Raw genomic sequence first — 20,805 nt, forward strand, 5'->3', positions numbered from 1 at the left:
GAGAATAGGGAGAGAATCCAGAAGAGTAGGAGTTGGAGTTTAAGTTTGAGAGAAGAGTTCAGTTAGAGAATAAGATCAGAGAGAGAGATAGATGAGACAGCAGAGTTGCCGTCAAAGATGAAGAAGTGAAGTTGGAGAAAGATGTTTTTTGATGGATGAAGCGAAGTGGAGGATATGAGGATCACGGGAATATTGTTGACTATTAACTCCTAAATAGGCTCTAAATATTCTGTATACATTCAGTTATATGATAAGATCATATAATTCTATGAAGGATTCGTCTTTTGAGGACAAACAATTAGTTTGTATGCATTCTTATACGTTGTGGCAGCGTGGTTTGTCCGACGTGGCCAAGTAGGGTGAAAAGGACACCGAGCCAGTCACCCAAGCCAAGTCATCTAGACACTTACTTCATGGGTGGTGTGGGAAATAAGTCAAAACATGATCATTTATAAGGGAAAAAATGTTGAGTGTGAGTGAGGGAGTGAGGGAGGGAAGGAGGGAGGAGGGGAGAGTGGGTGAGTATTGAGGGAGAGAGGAAGAGCGTGTGTGAGCGGGGAGAAGGGTCAAAAGAGCTCCCTGAAGCAGCCACGCCTACAGTGATTTGATGAAATGGAAGGACTAAAGCACAATGCACTCTGCGTAAAGAACAGCACAGCACAACTTTTAATTCTTCTGATGTGTCGACAAGAAACCTAATTTAATCTATATAAATTTGTGAGTACTGGTGTCACTAATACACTCGTCTCGTTCAGGGAGTGCGGGTCTTCGCAGTGGAGTGGACCCTCCACATCCTCGTGACGGGCAGCAGCGACGGCCGCCTTCGAGTATGGAATCCTTATGTTCCCGAGGCGGCCTTGTCAGTGCTGCCTCCCTCTCCTGCCCCTCCAGCAGCCATCCTTATCTGTCCACGTCGACGTGTCATCATCACCTGCGATGCCGATGCCGTTAGTTCCTCAGTTATCTTGATTTCAATAAAATGAAGGGGTGATAGTGAGTGACGCATTGATATAAGTTTCATGACACACAATGCCTCGAGACACACGAGTTCGATCATTTCTTTTCCCCGATAGGTGGTGCGTATCTTCGGCGTGGAGTGCAGCCGCTGCTTCCAGACAGTGATGCTGTCCTTTCCGGGAGGACCAGGAGGTTTAGCCTTAAGACCCCTCACGCTGCTGCCAAGCGGGGAGTTGCTGGTGTCATGCAGGGATTACGTGGCCACCCTTGCTTCCTTGCCTCCCAGCCATTTACTTTCCCGAGACAGCTCCCAGCACCTGTCACAGACAGCGAGGGACGCTGCCCTTATCGGCGACTTAGAGGGAAGCGATCGGGATGAGGGTTGTGCCGCTGATATTGATGACAATGGCGACCTGATGAAGAACGCGTCGATTATGTCGTCAGATGAGAAACAAGAGCGTGAACGCATGCGCAGCCTAATCAGACAAGGTGCCGCCTTTTGTTGTCTCGATCTGCAGGAGGTACGCCCGCCCACCCTGCCCCCTGATCTACCTCTGCCGCCACGCCTAGCCGCCTTAGGACTAACTCCAGATGATCCAGTCGCTCTCCTGGCCCATCTCCCTCCCTCCACCCTTGCCTCCGGCCTCACTGCTGGCTCAGCGCCTTCCATGGGCCTACTAGGTCCGCCTGCTTCCCGCCTCGCCTCTCGAAGGCCTGCTGCTTCACGTCCCGCGTCGGCCATCAGACGACAGCCACCAACCAAGTCGTCAGGGAAGGGCTGGAAGGACTCACTTGCACCCCCCAACAGTGGACGCCACCTCAGCCCTGGCTGGCGGCCGCACTCACCACGCCCCTTGTAGGGATTGTGAAGGGAGGCTAAAGCACACACACACACACACACACACACACACACACACACACACACACACACACACACACACACACACACAGTAATACAGTGGTTAGCGTGTTCAGCTCACAACCGAAAGGTCCCAGGTTCGATTTCCGGACGGCGTGAAGACGGAAGGGAAGTCTTCTTTCAGCCAGGTCCTGGTTCATCCAGCAGCAGATGAGTATACCGGGTATAAATCGGGGATTGTGTCCCGCCTCTCGGGTGTGTGTGGGTGTGATGTGAGGTTCCGGACGTACCCACAGATACTTCACTCAGCAGCTCTAACCTCTTTCCCGGAGGGCTGGTGATCGCGAGTCCAGCACGTTATTAGACCTTGGTGAATAGATGAACTACACACATAGCTACGGCAAGGCTTCATAGATAAAGATATCAAAACGGGAGGTGGCGGAGCCGAACCGCCGAGGCTCAAAGAGAAAACAAGTGGCGGGGACGATGCCAGCCCGGCCATAAACACGCCCACGGTCCAGGTGTTGATTCCTTTGTTTGCTTTTGTCGATATCATGATCATTAAAGCACTATTCATTACATTCCAAAGTTGTTAAAAAAAACTGACAGAAAACATGCCATTTGATGTTTGTCTTAAATGGCTGCGCTGTCGTAAGATTAAAAGCAAATTCAAATTTACTTGTATTTAAGCCCATAGAAAAATATTTCATTATTCCGAGCTAGGAGTAGTTAAAGATTTAAATATTATGTTAACTTGTCAAATTAGAAGGTTGCCTTGTTATTTTTTTGTCTCGCAATTCGCCGCAAAACAGCTGCAACAATAAAGTATGCAATCCCTTCGTCCCTTACGGAGTTCATTCAGCTCACGTCACGTGCAAGCCATTGCCGTTTTGAGGAAACATCAAGCTAGCACCGAGGTATAACGGTGGCAGTCTGGCAGGGCGGGCATTACCTGGGTGTGTTCGTACAGGTGCATGGGGTATTTATTGTCTCTCCTGGTAACAGCTATCAAGGATGCATGTCCATATATTGTGTAAACACGTGGACAACGATAAAGGAGGATTGATTGATCGATTGAAATAGGAGGTCATGGCGCCGCAGCTGGCATGTTCATAGCGCCGACAAGAAAACCAGGCCCCAGGTGTGTAGAGAATGTGTTGTGTGTGCGTGTGTGTGTGTGTGTGTGTGTGTGTGCGTGTGTGTGTGCTCTAAGATACATATATATTTTCATTATGAGAGAGAGAGAGAGAGAGAGAGAGAGAGAGAGAGAGAGAGAGAGAGAGAGAGAGAGAGAGAGAGAGAGAGAGAGAGAGAGAGAGAGAGAGAGAGAGAGAGAGAGAGAGAGAGAGAGAGAGAGAGAGAGAGAGAGAGAGAGAGAGAGAGAGAGAGAGAGAGAGAGAGAGAGAGAGAGAGAGAGAGAGAGAGAGAGAGAGAGAGAGAGAGAGAGAGAGAGAGAGAGAGAGAGAGAGAGAGAGAGAGAGAGAGAGAGAGAGAGAGAGAGAGAGAGAGAGAGAGAGAGAGAGAGAGAGAGAGAGAGAGAGAGAGAGAGAGAGAGAGAGAGAGAGAGAGAGAGAGAGAGAGAGAGAGAGAGAGAGAGAGAGAGAGAGAGAGAGAGAGAGAGAGAGAGAGAGAGAGAGAGAGAGAGAGAGAGAGAGAGAGAGAGAGAGAGAGAGAGAGAGAGAGAGAGAGAGAGAGAGAGAGAGAGAGAGAGAGAGAGAGTGAGAGAGAGAGAGAGAGAGAGAGAGAGAGAGAGAGAGAGAGAGAGAGAGAGAGAGAGAGAGAGAGAGAGAGAGAGAGAGAGAGAGAGAGAGAGAGAGAGAGAGAGAGAGAGAGACCACAAGTTGCAACAGGAAAACAAGCTAAATACGTTTCATGGTATTTCTATTTCAAGATCGCTTTTTTTTTTCTTTCCTTCATAATGTCTGACGGGACTCATCTCACTTCTCTTTCGTTTAAATTATGGCGACTGTGCTCATCCAAACACCTTTCCCTTCTTTCAATTCCTTCTATTTTCTATCTCCTCACCTCCCATACAGATCAGGGAAAGCTATTTTAGTTGTGCGTAGAAAAAAAAAAACTTAGCAGCGACCTTTAAACATTCTCCTCATGGGCACACACTACACCTTTCATCCCTCCATAGCGTCCATTATACTCCTTAACCTTGATGGCCCTTCCCTCCTTTCTATCCATCCGTCCTTTCCGCCCTTCCGTCCTCCAGGTAGGCTGCCACGTCGCGTCTAACATGTTTCTAATCTCCCCGTCGACCTTGAGTGTACAGGTGTGGTAGGATGGACGGGGCCTTGATGGGGCGGGCGGGCATGGGAAGGGGCAGGGAAGGGGCACGGGAATGGCGGTGACGTTGGTAGGTAGGTAACAACCACGCAGCAACCGACGAGGGCTGAGTTGATTGCCCAAGCGTCGTTTTGTATGGGAGGAGTAAGTTGTCGAGGCCTTCAGGTACACGTAAGTATGGAAGGGACGAGAAGTCTAGAAAAATAGCTTCGGAGTGACCTGTAAGAGACTGACAATAAGAGATGAGTGGAGAAAGTTACGAGGCATTAAGATACTCGTATGTATGAAGAAGGAGAAGGGACGGTAAGTGGAAAATAGCTTGGGGGTGAAATACAGAAGACTGACTGACAATAACAGAAAGACGAATGGAGAAAGTTGTGCGAGTTTTGTATGTACTCGTAAGTATAAAGAGGGAGAAGGCAGTACGATATATAAGTCGAGAAAAAAATAGCTGTACAAAAGTGACATCAACAGAAAGCCGAGTGGCGAAAGTTGTGCGGGTTTTGTATGAACTCGTAAGTATAAAGAGGGAGAAGGCAGTACGATATATAAGTCGAGAAAAAAATAGCTATACAAGATTGACAGCAACAGAAAGCCGAGTGGAGAAAGTTGACGAAGCCTTGAGGTAATCGTAAGTATGAAGAAGAAGAAGCGACAATAACGGGATAAATAGCTTGGAGGTGAACTGTATAAGATTGACAATAACAGAGACGAGTGGAGAAAGTTGTGCGAGTTGTGTAGTGTAAGAGAGACGAGTGATGGGCTGACGTAACGCCTCAGACGGTGGTTGTCAGCATTCAGGGCTACGTCTTCAGAAACGGAGATGGATGTTTATGTTAACGTTCGGGCATTATTCAGTCAGCATAGCCCGTTAGAGGAGCATGAGCCTAATTATGTGCAATGCTTATCTTGTTTGTGGCAGCGCTGAGGCTTACTGTAGGCAGACTAACCGGGTGACGGAAAAAGTAATAATGCGCAATGGTTATTTTGTATGGCAGGAAACGAAACAGTTACATCAGCATCTTCCTTCTTTTATCTCTTTCACAGGTCAAATCTGAAACAAACTTCCCTCTATTGTATGCCCTCCCTGAAAATATAAAGTAATTCGAGAAGGGAGAATCAAGACACTTCTGGAGCTAATGTCGATCACTATTTTTATCCGTTTTTCTTTATTGGAGAAGCTCTAATTTATTTTTGTTTAGCCTTTGGTCTGTCTCCTTTTCCGTTAAAAATAAAGAAGCCAGTAGCAAGTGTTCGGACACACCACCGTAATCTACATCGCAGCTGAGGCGTGAAGAAAGTAGTGGAGAGTAACTGTACTGCCAGTGGACGATTTAGTAATCAATCCCTGTCCTCAGGTGCTAAATCAGGTGTTAATCAGCGACATTCCAGACGTAATGACGCATAACACTTGAGCGTCCGAGCGTTAAACAGCCCATTAAAGGGTGTGCTCAAGCGTGAAATCCTCGGTCCGCGGTAACGCTCAGGTGAAAATCCGCCCAAATCGGAAAGGTGGACAAATAGTACAAAAAGTACGTCTGAAGGAGAGTCGTTGGAAAGTTGCTCGTCAGGTGAGTCATCGATGGACGGCCAGATTCGGGGCGAGTATGGTAATCCCGATGTGGTCTGAAGTTGGCCAACTCTGCCACCGAGGGACGCACTCCTGTGGCTCTATGAAGAAAGCAGAGACGTGTCCGAGTGCCGAAACGATTGGACAAGTCGGAGTAAATTGTAGAGAAGCAAAATAAGTAGTGCGTTTTGTCGGTTGAGCAACTCCCGCCACACCTCCAATACCGGGACGGATGGCTGTGTCGACCCTACTTTACCTCTGGTGCAACGCAACAGTTGCACACAAAAATGCTGTCTGGAGAGTGTTGTGTATAAAAATAGTTGGGTCAAGGCTTGAAGTTAAAGAAAATAGAAGTCTAGAACTTACAGTGGTCAAATGATTTGTTGTGGTACGGCAATTTTATACAGTTATCTTAAACATAATAGTTTAGATAGATGCGGTGGTAAAAAGATGGAGAAAAATGTCGCGTCTGTGAAAAATATGCTTACTATAAATTATAATATTTATTGTACAAAATTACAGAGTGGAATCATTTAAGGTGCAAAATAAATAGGCTGATGGGGTGCATGTGGCAAATGTATCACGCTTCCTAAAGCAATTTGTCTTATTCTTAATGTCGCAAATTTTTCAGCTTTGTTCAATGTCCCAAACAGTCCTGAAGTGGAAATGGTGAAAGAAAGAAGCTCCTCAACACGAAGGAAACAGAACAGCGATCATCTTTGTTTACAGCACAAGAACGCTGGAGCTGTTATGTCATCAAAGTGTTATTCGTGTCTTGTTCTACACTCAAATCCCTGCCTTTCCTTCCCCCACTCTTTCAGCAGAAAAAAAGGAAAAAAACTTATGGCACTCCCCTCCTGACACACCTCGCATCGCCTCCCTCGCTCCCTCCTGCCCGGAGCAAGAAAATGATGACTCCAGGGCGTGATTCATACGGCCCCGAGTCAAGGCCGAGACTCGCGATATGTAACTCATCCACAACAACCCAAAACCTGCGGATGTGCCAACGCGCTTTATTTTTTCATTTAATTTTAATCACATTGACTGGGAGTATATTTGGACATTTTTGTTTGTTTCTTTTATTCCTTATTTAACTATGTGTTTCATTATTGATCATCTGTCTCTTTATTCACACCACCAGACCATGCACCTCCCTACACACACGCACACGCACATTATATATATATATATATATATATATATATATATATATATATATATATATATATATATATATATATATATATATATATATATATATATATTGAAAGTTTACATATTCTCATAATTAAAAAGTTCGTATTATTAATTTCGTTTCGTTGACTAATCAAATTATTTATTATTCTAACTCTTCATAATTGTACTTGTGTAAATTGCAAATGGAATTCTGTATTACACAAAGTAACAATAACAACTTTTTTTTTATGAATCAATGAAAAGCGAGGGAACAGAAAAAAAAATTAGAATGACAACCCACAAGAGGAATGTGAATGTGTGAACGAAGAACAGTTGCTGACCTTAATGTGTGTGTGTGTGTGTGTGTGTGTGTGTGTGTGTGTGTGTGTGTGTGTGTGTGTGTGTATGTGTGTGTGTTGTGGATGGGTGGTTGGATGGGTAGGTGTGTATAGATCGGTCTGATGATGATAGTAATAATGACAATAATAATAATTATTGTTATAATAATGATAGTAATAATAATAATAATAATAATAATAATAATAATAATAATAATAATAATAATAATAATAATAATAATAATAATAATAATAATAATAATAATAATAATAATAATAATAATAATAATAATAACAATAATGGAAGAAGAAGAAGAAGAATTAAATAAATAAATAAAGAAAGAAAGCAGGAATTACTTCAAGAATCAAAAGAATGATGTATAACAAACAAAAGATAAATGAACTTAAAAAAAGAAAAGAGTATAGAAAAAAAAATAACAATATAGTGAAATTATGCTTAAACTAACCAGACGATTTTTATGCAGAAAAAATAATTGATAAACAATAAAGAAGCAAAAATTAATAAGCATGACATATGTAGGCCATGCAAATTGAGTATCTAAACACACAAACACACACACACACGAGTATTTTTTAAAGATCGTATTAGTAATTTCAACAGTTTTGTGGCTGGCTTGGCTTTATAATTCCATTTTTCTGGGACGGAGACAGTCAGAAGTGTTGGATGTTCACAGAATTAAGTCGACATATTACAGTCAAAAAAAAGTTATATAAAAATTCAACAACACCAACACCACGCCTTGAATACCGGGTCACGATAGAGAAATCATCCGCATTATTGTAACCTTTTACGACGCTTGTAAACCAGATGAGGCAACGGAAGGAAAACGGAGAAAGGAATAGCGAAAGAAAGATGGATAGATAGATAGATACATAGATTAATTCATTGATAGATAAATAGGAAGATATAGTTAGATAGATAGATAGATAGTATGGTAAGCTGATAGATAGACTGATAGATAAATAGATGGACACAGAGAGAAATAACAAAAACAAACACTTCGCTAGATACGAAGATGATATTTCCCAACGCGATGAGGTAACATAAGGAGGTCTCGGTCCGTGCCTCCGTGGATAGGGCTAGCGCGCAGGATCTCGTGTGGTCTCGTAAGGTGAGGGAATGACAGAGGCGAGGATGCTGCAACTGGCCTGTGAGTGTCTTGTGTAGTGGGTGGCGAAGGAGAGCACGCCGGTTAATTGAACGCTGGCGATTGGGATTGAGGTGTGAGCGAGGGTGAAAGTGATAGGTGATTGAAGGTGCGAGAGAGAGAGAGAGAGAGAGAGATTTTTTTTTTTTGTGTGTGTGTATTTTGGGAGCTGACTGGTGTGTTTTGAGGAATGTGAACGGGGGAAAAAAAAAAAATGATAACAAAATAGACAGAGAGTGATGATAGTTGAAAAACAAGAAGTAAATTGTAAGTCTTGATGTGCTATTGTTCTAAAATGTGAATGACTGATTAAAATAAATATATATCGAGCAAACCGCAAAGCCCGGGGTTAACGAAGGAGCCTCGGATGACTAAACCTTCGCCGTCATTCACTGTAAGATATTTGAAAGCGAAAGATTTAATGCACAAACGGCAACAAGAAAAGCCTAATAAATACACTCTTATGACCGCTCACACACACACACACACACACACACACACACATGAATTTTCAACATTTCAACAGCATTGCATCGTATTCTATATATACACAACATTCTTGGGTCTGCGTCGTGAGAAAAACTAGATGAGGTTATTAATAATGCCTCGTAGGGCCGCGGTGTGTATGTGGGTGGAAATAAATGAATGAGCGGAACTGCGAGGCTTTGTATTAGCTGCGACGACCTTGGGATGTGGTAACACTGTATGAATGGTGTGTGCGGAGGAGACTGAGGTTTACTTCGCGGTCTGTCACTCCATCCACACGTGTCCACCATCACCACCACCACTACCAACACCACTACCCTCCCCCACCACCACAACAATACCAACAACAACAACAGCAACACCAGTAGCATCAACATTTACATAATAATTCAAAAGTTTTCCTGCCCGAGTGTGTTGTCACCACCACCATCACCACCACCACCAACACCGCCACCATCATCATCACCATCATCATTATCATCACCATCATCCCCACCACCACCATCACCATTTCCACAGTCCTATAAGCATTCCCTACTCCAGTGTCTTGCCACCACCACATAACAATAACATCACCACCACCACCACCACAACCACCACCCTCACCACCATCAGCAGCATTATCATTTACACAATCCTATAAACTTAACAAAAGAGAGAGCGTGTTGTCACCACCATCATCACCATCACCTCTTCCTTCACAATCATTCAATACCCTCTTCCGTGTTCACTTGAGCGAGTTATCACCACCATCACCGTCACTACAATCACCCACTAGCCTACTACAAGCCCCTTCGCACTACGGCTAATCGTCACCATCATCACCACCACCACCACCATCACCACCTCCCCAGTCACTCATTACCGTAGTCATCATCACCACCATCACCGTCACCACCACTTTACAATCACCCACTAGCCTACTACAAGCCCCTTCGCACTACGGCTAATCGTCACCATCATCACCACCACCATCACCACCTTCCCAGTCACTCATTACCGTAGTCATCATCACCACCATCACTTTCATAATCACCTACAAACTCTTCTTCCTTGAGCGCGTTGTAGTACTACCCACCACTATCACCATCGTCACCATCACTATAAAAAAAAAATACCACCATCACCTTCAGGCGCTCCTTATTTCTTCCCATATCCCCTTTCCCTCACCCTTATCATCTTCATCATTACCCTCACCATTACCATCACCACCATCACCTTCACCATTCCTCCATTGCCGGCAACCTCTTCCTCCTTCCCGAAGCCCGCCGTGCCCCCCCCCCCCCCGCCTCCCACAACCCCTCCCACACCCACGACATTTAAGAGGAATGCAAACGATCACTAACGGGCAGCGGCACTTCCTTTTATTTTGTTGTTTGTACAAGAAGGAATGCCACTCTCATGACTGAATTATTGAAATATCTGAAGCTTCATGTTTTTTTTTTTCTGAACATATTTGTAAGTAACTATTTCTTGTGTCTTGTTAATCTTGCCATTGAATATTATTTTCTTCACGTAACAAGTTGAATGTACAAAAAAAAAATCTGAATGGAAAGCATTTTTAGGAATTGGTTTCGTAATATTAGCTGGCGACTTCACTTTCTAATCCATTTCAGCTTTGCCTCGTCAGGCGGGACCGTGTATCCATTTATTTGACTCATCTTATTCAACAACACTTTATATCTTTGTTACTTTACGTCAGTTTAGGATTTACACTCGCTTAATTTCACTTCACTTACTTTGATGGGTTCGTTTTACTGGCTATCTACTCATTTATGTATATATATATATATATATATATATATATATATATATATATATATATATATCTATATATATATATATATATATATATATATATATATATATTCATTTCATTGTTTGTTCATTTCATTACATAAGTTTTTTTATTTGTTTATTTACTGATTTATCACAGGCATGTTTTCAGCTGGAGTCCTCACCCATCCACGCGGCACGCCCCTCAAAATGACCTTGCCAAGGTCGGCCGGGGCAAGGCCGTCGCTCTGGGTTCTTGGGGCACGGGGAGTCACCAAGGCACCAAGGCCACCTGCCCGCCCGCACCCACTTCACCTGAGTCTTGTTTGGAGAGAGAGGGAAAGGGGGAGGAGAGAGAGAGAGAGAGAGAGAGAGAGAGAGAGAGAGAGAGAGTGTGTGTGTGTGTGTGTGTGTGTGTGTTTACGGGAGTTGCAGGTCAAGAGAAAGCGACCGAAAAACAAGGAAATAAACTTTACCAGTGTCGGGAAAATCGTGTTATGGCTCGGCGTGGCCAGCGAGGCAGCCCCAGAGACAGACCCAGTGAACCCCGGCTGGAGGTCCCGCAGCATACTTTCTGATTTCCTATCCTATTAGGCAGGATAAGTTGCCTTGCCGCGAGGGGGCTGCCGTCTGTGGCGTGCGCCCTGGACTGTGCTGCCCTTAACACCAACAGTAGCAGTTATTTGGCAGAAACTTGACGACGACATAATTTAACTAATGAAAGTAATGTAATTATTGTGATTTCGAAGTAATTTTACATTCACTTCACAACCGAGGGTTTTTGCTGCGATTAAAATAAATTTTCTGCCATCAAACCTTTTCAGTTTCCCTTTATATTGTTAATCATATTAAAAGAAAGGAAATATGAACGAAAGCTTAAAAAGTGAGAAGACTGACAAGTGCTGTGTCTCGATGATGATGATGATGATACTAATAACTACAATGGAAAATAAACAAAATCTGTTGAACTCGTGCAAAAAAAAAATGATAGAAAACTAAAAAAGTGTAATGCATGACATCTGATTTTCATTACAGGAGAAATGTTCTCGTTCACTTTCTATTCCCATGATCCGAAAGACAAAGAGTTATCAATTATTTACTGTTTTATTTAATGTGACATTCACACGGGTTCTTCAGGCGACGGAAGTCGTTGTTCATGACACTTGGTTGATTATTTAATCAAAGAAGGATCTCTTGATTATTCCATTATCATATATATTTATAGTAATTTGTCAAGAAGCAACTTTCCCCGTCACTTGACTGATGCGGGAATGTGTTCGCGCGGCGCCGAACCTTCGCCGAACCCTCCACTCCCCGTGTTGGGTCCAGCCTCCACAGCAGCTGACGTGCCTGACGGACTGACTGACCCACTTGACCCCTTCCGGTAACCAGGCGCGAGGGATACACTGGGCTACTTTTACTCACAATATTAACATGCTTACACTGACTTCCCAGGATGCTTTAAAGTGTGTGTGGGTGGGGGGGTGGGGGGGGGCGCATTTGAACATGATCGTTGAACAAACTGCTCAGCCCCGTGGGAGCCAACGTAAGGTGTGGGGCGGGTAGGTGGGTGGCCGGGCGAGCAGAAAGGTGGGCGGCAGGTGGGTGTGAGGGGCGGCTGGCTGGTGGTGGTGGTGGCGGTGGTGTCAGGTGAGAGGCGAGCGGCTGGGATCGGGGGACGCGGGCGGTGGGTCGTCGGGACTCGTGGGTTGCGAGACGCGAGCTGGCAGGTGAGCGGGGAGTCAGTGTTTACCTGGTCGGTGTGGCGTCAGCTCGCGCGTCCCCGTCCCCTCCAGCGTGACTTGCCCTCCTCCCTCGTGTCGCGTCGTGTCCGCCCAGTGATGCACTCGAGTGGCAGCCCTAGGCCCCGGGTGTAGCCAGTGTATTGTCGCCACGTAGAGACATCCTCGTCCAACGATTCAACCTTTGGGTCAGAGAGCGGCAAGTGATCGTCCATCAGATCGGTCAGCACCGCCAGCCATGCCGTCCTACTCCTACAAAGTCAACGTGAGTCACCTGTGTTTGTCTGTAGGTCAGGCTTGATGGTGTAGGCTGTTCCGGAGATTCCTCTCTCTCTCTCTCTCTCTCTCTCTCTCTCTCTCTCTCTCTCTCTCTCTCTCTCTCTCTCTCTCTCTCTCTCTCTCTCTCTCTCTCTCTCTCTCTCTCTCTCTCTCTCTCTCTCTCTCTCTCTCTCTTGCTTCCAATGGTTTTCCTGTTTGCCTACCGGAAAAGCAGCCCTGCTTTGCATCCGCTGTCAGAACTCTTAATCGCATAAAGAATCAAAGAAGAAATTCTCTCTCTCTCTCTCTCTCTCTCTCTCTCTCTCTCTCTCTCTCTCTCTCTCTCTCTCTCTCTCTCTCTCTCTCTCTCTCTCTCTCTCTCTCTCTCTCTCCCCTGCTTTTCATAGTTTGGCTGTCAACAACGCTGCACTTTCTACGTTCATTACTGGAAAACTTTGTCTAAAGAATCGTCGAGGGTTTGACGTTTTGCCTTCATCAGTGGACAAATCATCATTCCTCTCGTGATTGCATTCGTTAGCAGCCAACCGCACCCTCGCCCACCGCCGAGCATGACGCAGGGCGATGCGGTGGTGGTTGTTCCTTGCCAGTTCCTGAAGCCATGCCCACAAAGCCCTCGGTGGCAACTCTGTCTTCCGGCCAATCCAGAGGTCACTCCCGGTTTGTGTGTGTGTGTGTGTGTGTGTGTAATTTGGTCAGGTATTCGTTTCACACACATGGTCAAGCTCAATACGTTTTCACCTCTATTTCTCTTCTCTGCATTTGTTTTCCTCTTACTTCGTCACTTTTCCTTCCGCCTAGCTGTAGACTCATCCGGAGGCCTTATCATCCCTTAAGAGTCTCGAGCACTGTTTTTAGGTTTCACTATTCTACTTTACTTTGATCTTCTCCCCTAATTTCACTACGCTTCGTCCATCTCCTGCTGATTATCGGGAAGCTCATCAAGACACCATCTTCTTTTCATTAATCTTTCCGACCCTAATTTTAGCATTTTTTTCTACTTAACCCTTCTCCCATTTCTTTACGCCTTCCCATCCTCTTGGTGACTATATCAACAGACTGGGGTCCTTGGTGAGCTCTCGAAGTCATCTAATTAATGGTCGCAGGTGTTTTCTTGACAAATACTGGGTGCTGACCAACTAGTGAAGGAGACTATATAGAACAACTTTATGGAGATTAACAAGAACTTATGTTGTAATTACACCTTGCTCTTTTTTCATTATTCTTCTTGTTCTTCTTCTTCTTCCTCTAATTCTTCTCCTTCTCCTCATTATTATTATTAGTGGATGTAGTATTTGTTGTAGTATTTGTAGTAGTAGTAGTAGTAGTAGTAGTAGTAGTAGTAGCAGCAGTAGTAGGGGAAGAACAGCAACATCAGACGTATAGATTACACACTGTATACTTTGCTGCTCAAAACGCATTCTACTGCTCAGATCTTGTCCTCAGTTTCGAGTGCCTAAAATTAGCTTTAATCCCCCAAGGTTGAGGCTTAGGGGCAGGTGGGAGGACCGGTTGGTGAGGTGGCCCGCCCTCGAGAGATCCTGGCGCTCCTTATCGCAGCCCGAAAGGTCCACCGTCCACCTACATTTGGTCACATTTCTCAAGGGTCATATCTCTTCTCAGACGAGGCTTATCTGGTTCCTAAAGGTTAACCGAAATGCCACTCAGACGTAATGAGGCTCGATGTGGGCATTTTTTCTTCTTCCGCGTGAGTGTAGTGCGCGGCATTTAGTATTTGCGTGGAGTCTTTCATACGTTGAGCTGCGTCGTGACCTGCAGACGTGGGCTTCCGGCCTCGCCCTTCGTTAAAAAGCCACAGCGCTATTGAAAGGCCGGTGAAAGTGAAGTCCGCGATAGCCTGTAGTATCGAAGCGTAAATGTTGTTGGCAGCATCGAAAGCCTGTAAAAGATCACGTTATGGTCGATTCATCACGACTTTTTATAACCACTTTTTTTTTCTTCTCTGCAACAGCCAGCAGCGTCCAGAGAATCCGCGCTATAGCCTATCGGAAAAGCTGATGTCCACCGAGTATGCGATTGGAATGTTGCGCTTGACATGACGCCATTAGCATGTTACTTGAACCTGAACGAATCGTGCAAACCAGTATCGAGCGGAGGAAAAGTGAATAGGAGAAGATTGACTGAAAACCATCTGTCCCATGGTTCGTTCCCCCTCCGGCAGTGTGAGGAAGGGAGGCTGCGAGGCTAGGGTCGGCGTCACTTCCGGAGAGAGAGAGAGAGAGAGAGAGAGAGAGAGAGAGAGAGAGAGAGAGAGAGAGAGAGAGAGAGAGAGAGAGAGAGAGAGAGAGAGAGAGAAGAGAAAAGGAGAAGGGAAGGAAAGGGAAGGGAAGAGGGCTTCTTTAGCTCTTGACATCCCATGCCCTACTAATAGGATCTAAAAATCTATGTGCTTTTGTTTAAATAAATAAAGAGAGAGAGAGAGAGAGAGAGAGAGAGAGAGAGAGAGAGAGAGAGAGAGAGAGAGAGAGAGAGAGAGAGAGAGAGAGAGAGAGAGAGACAAGAATCAGAGAATGACCAAGAATGAGGAAAAGAATGTTCAGGTAAGGCAAGTGGAATGCATCACAAACATCACAAACGTATTCGACACCTGCAGGAGAGGATGCCACGGGGAGACAAAGGCGGGAAGAGAAGGGGCGGGAGGGACGTTTGTATTTAAAGGTGTAAGGGAAGGAGGTCAAGGCCGGTGGAGACATTTTTTCTTCCTTTTACTAAACGCCCCTCAGAATATTGGCCTGTCCATGGAGGGCCTTTCCGTGTCCTTTTGTCCAGCCCCTCCCGCCGTGCTCCACCCCCACCCCCCTTGCGGCTTTGACTGTGAGGAGGGAGGACGGGAAGGGAGGGAAAGGAGGGAAAGACCTTGCTTCATGTTGGTTCCCAGAAGAGTTTGGTTTAGTGAGACGTAACACACACACACACACACACACACACACACACACACACACACACACACACACACACACACACACACACACACTTTTTTCATACTCCTCTGTCCTGATCGTCTCCTCAATTGAGCGTAACAATAGGAAATAACCTCGTAAAAAACAAGTTGGTCTGATATGATAATTATTGTGACAAAGACATCACACACACACACACACACACACACACACACACACACACACACACACACACACGGCACTCTTCGTCACTTAAAAAAAAAAAAAAAAAAAAACTGAATAGCGGTAGATGCTCCTGACAACACTGCTCCCGAGGAAGACCCGCCAGAACAGACCCCCCTCCCCCCCCCTCCCCCTGTTAACGCAAACACAGGAAGGGGAGGAAGTCAGTAGAGCGCGGCAGCCAAGCTTCTTTTTTCCCCCTTGTCCTGCATCCCCTGGCCGTTGCTTGGACTAGGCGGCGGAGTAGGAGCAGGGTGGGAGTGACCTTGGGAGGACCGCGGTTACTGCATTGGAACGCTGCTCGTGGTGGAGGGGTTCTTTCGGCAGCCATAAACGCGGGTGGTGGTGCGCAGGTGCGGGCGATACTGGCCTCTGTGCCGCACTACTCATGAGCTATTTTGCCGCGCGAGGACAGACTGGATGACTGCACTGGGTTTTATACTCTTGTTTACTGTCATTTTTTGGCATATCGCGGACCTCCGGGCTTGACTGTTTCGGCACATTTTTCCTCGGCTACACGCTTGATGGATGTAACTCTTCTTGCGCAAATACGAATGCCGATGCGTCGTACTGCATGCGGGGAAAACTTGTGCGCTTGATGCTTTACTCCAAGTTGCAGTCCTACGTCAAGCTTGAGAGTGACTGCTTATTTTTGTCCAATTTCTGTTTAACCTGAAGGTGTCTGGTGAATCCACGTTTCTCCAGTTATGTTTCGGGTTAAGTCTGTGGTTTTAGCGGCTGCCTGGGGGAGAGCCTGGGCCCCTTTGAGTAATAACACTAACCCCCGACCCTCGGCTCCTTCCTCGCCAGCTCCTTAGCCTTGAACACGTAACTCGTTAGCCTTTCTTTCATGAGCTTCCTCAAGAACAGTCGCGCCGCAGTCAGTAACCGTGTTTTGGCTGGCAAGATCGTTATCGCAGCCCTAATATGGACGGACGGACTCAGCAGCGGAGCAGGTTTTTTCCTCCGAGGATTAAGTGTTTCCTCGCGGTGCCGGGCTGGGCGTGAAGGCTGGGCGGCGGACCTTTAGGCGCCAGCATCAGGGACACCCGCCCTCAGCCCTCAGAACCAGCACCTGAGGGACTCCAGCACACCGTGAACCCATGATAAGCACATGACACCTAAAAAGCGACCTTTGATTTTAAAAGACTAGTAGTATGAGGAAAGTAAGCTATTAAAGCGTGATGATGTCGAGTTTTTTCGGTCATGAGAACTGCTCTGATTCGCTAGATTTTAATGTAAGACTGGACTTTTTGATGACTGTAATAAGGTGTGTGTGTGTGTGTGTGTGTGTGTGTGTGTGTGTACGAGAGAGAGAGAGAGAGAGAGAGAGAGAGAGAGAGAGAGAGAGAATTAGTTTCGCTAAGGTGGATGACCAGGGCGTACTCACTTCGGCAGTACTGTAGCAAGGCAGCAAGGTAACAGCGCGCAGAATATTCTTTGTTATGACCAGCGTCGTCAAGGGAGCTATTACTGACAATATCCTGCCCACTGCCCTTTTTTGCGTTTCCTGTAGCGCTTCACATCTGTTATTCTCAAGGAAGCTCTTACGTCACGACTGTAGGTAGAGATCGACGCATACAGGCCAAAGATGTTATTGTGCAAGAAAGCAAGTCGTGGAGGTACGGTGAGGGGACCGATCTTGTCACAATGCCCTCTCACGCCCTCTTGTCACTCCCGCGTCACGTTACGTTGTGCTATGGGAAGAAACACACAAACCCGTGAGAACCCCCCGCCGCTATTGGGTTACTTCACACGCTTCGGGAGGCTGTTTGCAACACTAACAAGGAAAGTGTTGAATGTGAACATTTCATCGATGCTGTGAGAGTGTTGGAGGAGGCGTGTTGCTGCAAGGACGTGCACGCTCACCAACTTTTCCTTACTAGGATTCACCGTTAGATGAAGAGTGACTGTCGTCCCGTGGCCTCAGCGTTTGTCGTGACAGCGGCTTATAAATCACTGCTTTTAAAACCTTGAGTTTGAGTGCACACGATGATGACACTAGAGAGGTTGTTAACACTACTCATGCCTTCGTTCTCTTCCGCACAGAAAACGTGTAACCCAGAAGTCCTGTAGTTTCTATTTATGAACCTGTCACTCAGCTAGATAGCCTTGTTTACGTAGCCTGATGGAGGAGGATCAAGGACAAAACACATATATAAAAAAGACACTATTATGCTGCCCAAATAGGAATGTATACAAGGAAGATGGCGATGGTTTTGCAGAGTATGTTTTTTTTTATATATATGATGAAGAAACAATACTAGAAGATCGAAGTAAGAATTCAGCCAGTAACATTTCCAAAAAGTAGATATCTGGAATTCTTGGCAATCTTCAGAGTGTCTGGAGGTGTTCCCAGGCTCAGCACATTACCGACGTTGCGGCAGCGAGGGGGTCGGCGAGGGCTGCGAGCCGGGTCAGGTTGGTTGCATCGCTGGCGTGGCTGTTCCGGCGCCTGGAGTGTTGCTTCATCGAGCGGGAATCATGGCGTTGGTCACTCAGGCTACTGGCGAGTGTGTGCAGGCGTGGCGCTTCATGGTAGGGCGCGGGCTGAAACATTCTCAAGAGGCGGCTCGGTTAACGAACTTTTCCGGTATTTCCTGCCCATCGCCCAGCTCCGCATCAGCACCTATATAAAGCCGCGTCCTTCTGGGCACCTTTGATGAGCTGCGCAACGCCGGTGACACGCAATTGTTGACGTGGAGGAGCGGCGCTGAGGTCACGGGGCAAGTATGTTGTGTTGGGAAACTTCCGCAAAGGGACACACACACACACACACACACACACACACACACACACACACACACACACACACACACACAAACATACTTTTATAGACAAATAAGCATACTTATACACATATAATTGTATACACACACACACACACACACACACACACACACACACACACACACACACACACACACAAACACGAGAGAGAGAGAGAGAGAGAGAGAGAGAGAGAGAGAGAGAGAGAGAGAGAGAGAGAGAATGTATAACTATTTTCTATCTATCTAAACAACAGCTTTCAAGGATAAAAGTGCAATGGCTTCATTAGATACAGCACACATAATCAAATAACAGAGTATAACGTGGCCTCGGGTGGAGGAAGAGGGGAGGGGAGGGGGGAGATAGTGTTATCCAACGACCGCAAAAGACAGCAAACAGCCAGCGAGCCATGAATAGACTGACTAGAAAGCCATTGAGGTTGGCGACTAAGGCCTTTGGCGACGATGTCCAACACGCTCTGATACACCACCATTTTTCTTATCAAGCCTCACTGCCTTGTGGACTCCCCGTGACTGCCAACGAGGGCCCCGACAGCGACCACGATGACACCTTTAAGCACACTCGGAGGTAGCGAGGTAGTGTTTGATTCTTTTGATGAGGGGATACGGTTCGTTGGGGCTTGGCGGTGCTTGAAGATTTGTCTTGGTGAAAGTAAGCAAAGAGGAGGGAAGGCGTGTTTGATTCAGAAGATAAACAGATAGATGGAGAGAAAGTAGAATAAAAGGGAAAACGAAAACACGAATACAAACATAAATAACAAGGTCACGAGGGAGAAAAGAAAGCAAAGAGGAGAGATGTGTTCGTTTTAATATATAGATAAAGAGAGAGAGAGAGAGAGAGAGAGAGAGAGAGAGAGAGAGAGAGAGAGAGAGAGAGAGAGAGAGAGAGAGAGAGAGAGAGAGAGAGAGAGAGAGAGAGAGAGAGAGAGAGAGAGAGAGAGAGAGAGAGTAGAATGAAAGGGAGAACAAAAACACGAAAGCGAAAAAAATAACAAGAACATGGAGAAAAGTAACAAAGAGGAGAGAAGATATGGTTAAGACAGACTGATAAATAGATAGACAGATAGCAAGAGAGAGAGAGAGAGAGAGAGAATAAAGGGGAGAACAAAAAAACACGACATAGGAAGACAAAAAAAATATCAGAAACGGAAAAAAAGAGAAGAGTTAAGGATGAAAAAAACAAAAGAGCTGAAGAAGGAAGTTATGTGAAAGTGGAGGATGTGGAGGAGGAGGAAGAAGAGGAGGAGGAGGAGGAAGGGCCGGAGGGCGATCACCGAAGAAGCTCTGAGGTCATCGCCATCGTGTTCTTCATGCTGGAAAATTGAAGCTGTGAAGAGCGCTGGTTCGGGGGAGCATCTGCCTGACGCGTGGCCTTCACCCCCGCCCACACCTCTTCCCTCTCTCCGTCTCCCACGCCCTCCCTCATCCATTACTTCCTTCTTAGTACTTCCTCATCCGTGTACCCTCATCCACCTCCCGGGTATACCTTTTTAACTACCCACCTTCATCCAGTGTCCTTGAATCCTCTCATCTACCCACTCCTTATTTTCCCTCATCCATTCCACCCCTCGCAGAACCTCCTCTCTAAACACTATCTCCATTCACCAACTGGGTTTAACTCGCGATTCAGTCACCTCGTCATGTCCCCTCATTCATCCATGCGCTCACTCCTCTTCCTCATCCATTACTTCCCTCTTTAGACCGCCCCTCCTCATCCACTTACTCAAAACACCCACCGTCATTCAGTTTCTGTATCCTCATCCCCTCATCCACCAACTGGGTATGACTTACGAATCACCCACCTCGTCCTGTCTCCTCACTCATCCAGGCGCTCACTCGTCTTCCTCATCCATTACTTCCCTCTTTAGACCGCCCCTCCTCATCCACCTACTCGAAACAGCCACTCTGATTCAGTTTCTATATCCTCATCCCTTCATCCACCAACTGGGTATGACTTACGAATCAGCCACCTCATCCTGTCTCCTCACTCATCCAGGTGCCCACTCGTCTTCCTCATAAATTAATACCACTCTAGATTTCTCGTCAGCATCCACATTCTTGAACCAACCCCTCCTTCTGTATGCTTTTCCAAGACTACGATCAGAGGGCTTTTTCTTCTCTTTGTTTATTCCCCTTGAGGTGCTTCCTTTACTGTAAAAAAAACGTCATCTAGCTCCTTTTCATCGACCTATGCAGTCACTCTCACTTAGTCTTACGTCATTCATTATTTAC

The 20,805-nt window shown here is 46.0% G+C and overlaps 2 protein-coding genes across 2 annotated transcripts in view; both read left to right on the plus strand.

Annotated features, from left to right (window-relative positions):
- The first annotated feature begins 740 nt into the window (after window positions 1–740).
- Window positions 741–2,641, plus strand: LOC127006016 (uncharacterized). Its single transcript, XM_050875496.1, has 2 exons — window positions 741–947; window positions 1,074–2,641. Exon 2 carries the CDS (start codon window positions 1,122–1,124, stop codon window positions 1,815–1,817), a length of 696 nt encoding a protein of 231 aa, XP_050731453.1. The 5' UTR covers window positions 741–947; window positions 1,074–1,121; the 3' UTR covers window positions 1,818–2,641.
- Window positions 2,642–12,309: 9,668 nt separating this feature from the next.
- LOC127005800 (sodium-dependent proline transporter-like) overlaps window positions 12,310–20,805 on the plus strand; it is a 35,772-nt gene continuing 27,276 nt past the window's right edge. Inside the window, exon 1 of the mRNA XM_050874917.1 lies at window positions 12,310–12,630. Within this exon, the coding sequence (XP_050730874.1) occupies window positions 12,604–12,630 (27 nt within the window). The 5' untranslated portion in view covers window positions 12,310–12,603. The remainder of the gene's footprint in view (window positions 12,631–20,805) is intronic.

Source organism: Eriocheir sinensis, chromosome 31, assembly GCF_024679095.1.
Source record: "Eriocheir sinensis breed Jianghai 21 chromosome 31, ASM2467909v1, whole genome shotgun sequence".
Taxonomy (NCBI): Eukaryota; Metazoa; Arthropoda; class Malacostraca; order Decapoda; family Varunidae; genus Eriocheir; species Eriocheir sinensis.

Excerpts from the sequence above, each read along its gene's own strand:
- LOC127006016 (XM_050875496.1), top strand. The coding sequence starts at position 1,122 with ATGCTGTCCTTTCCGGGAGGACCAGGAGGTTTAGCCTTAAGACCCCTC.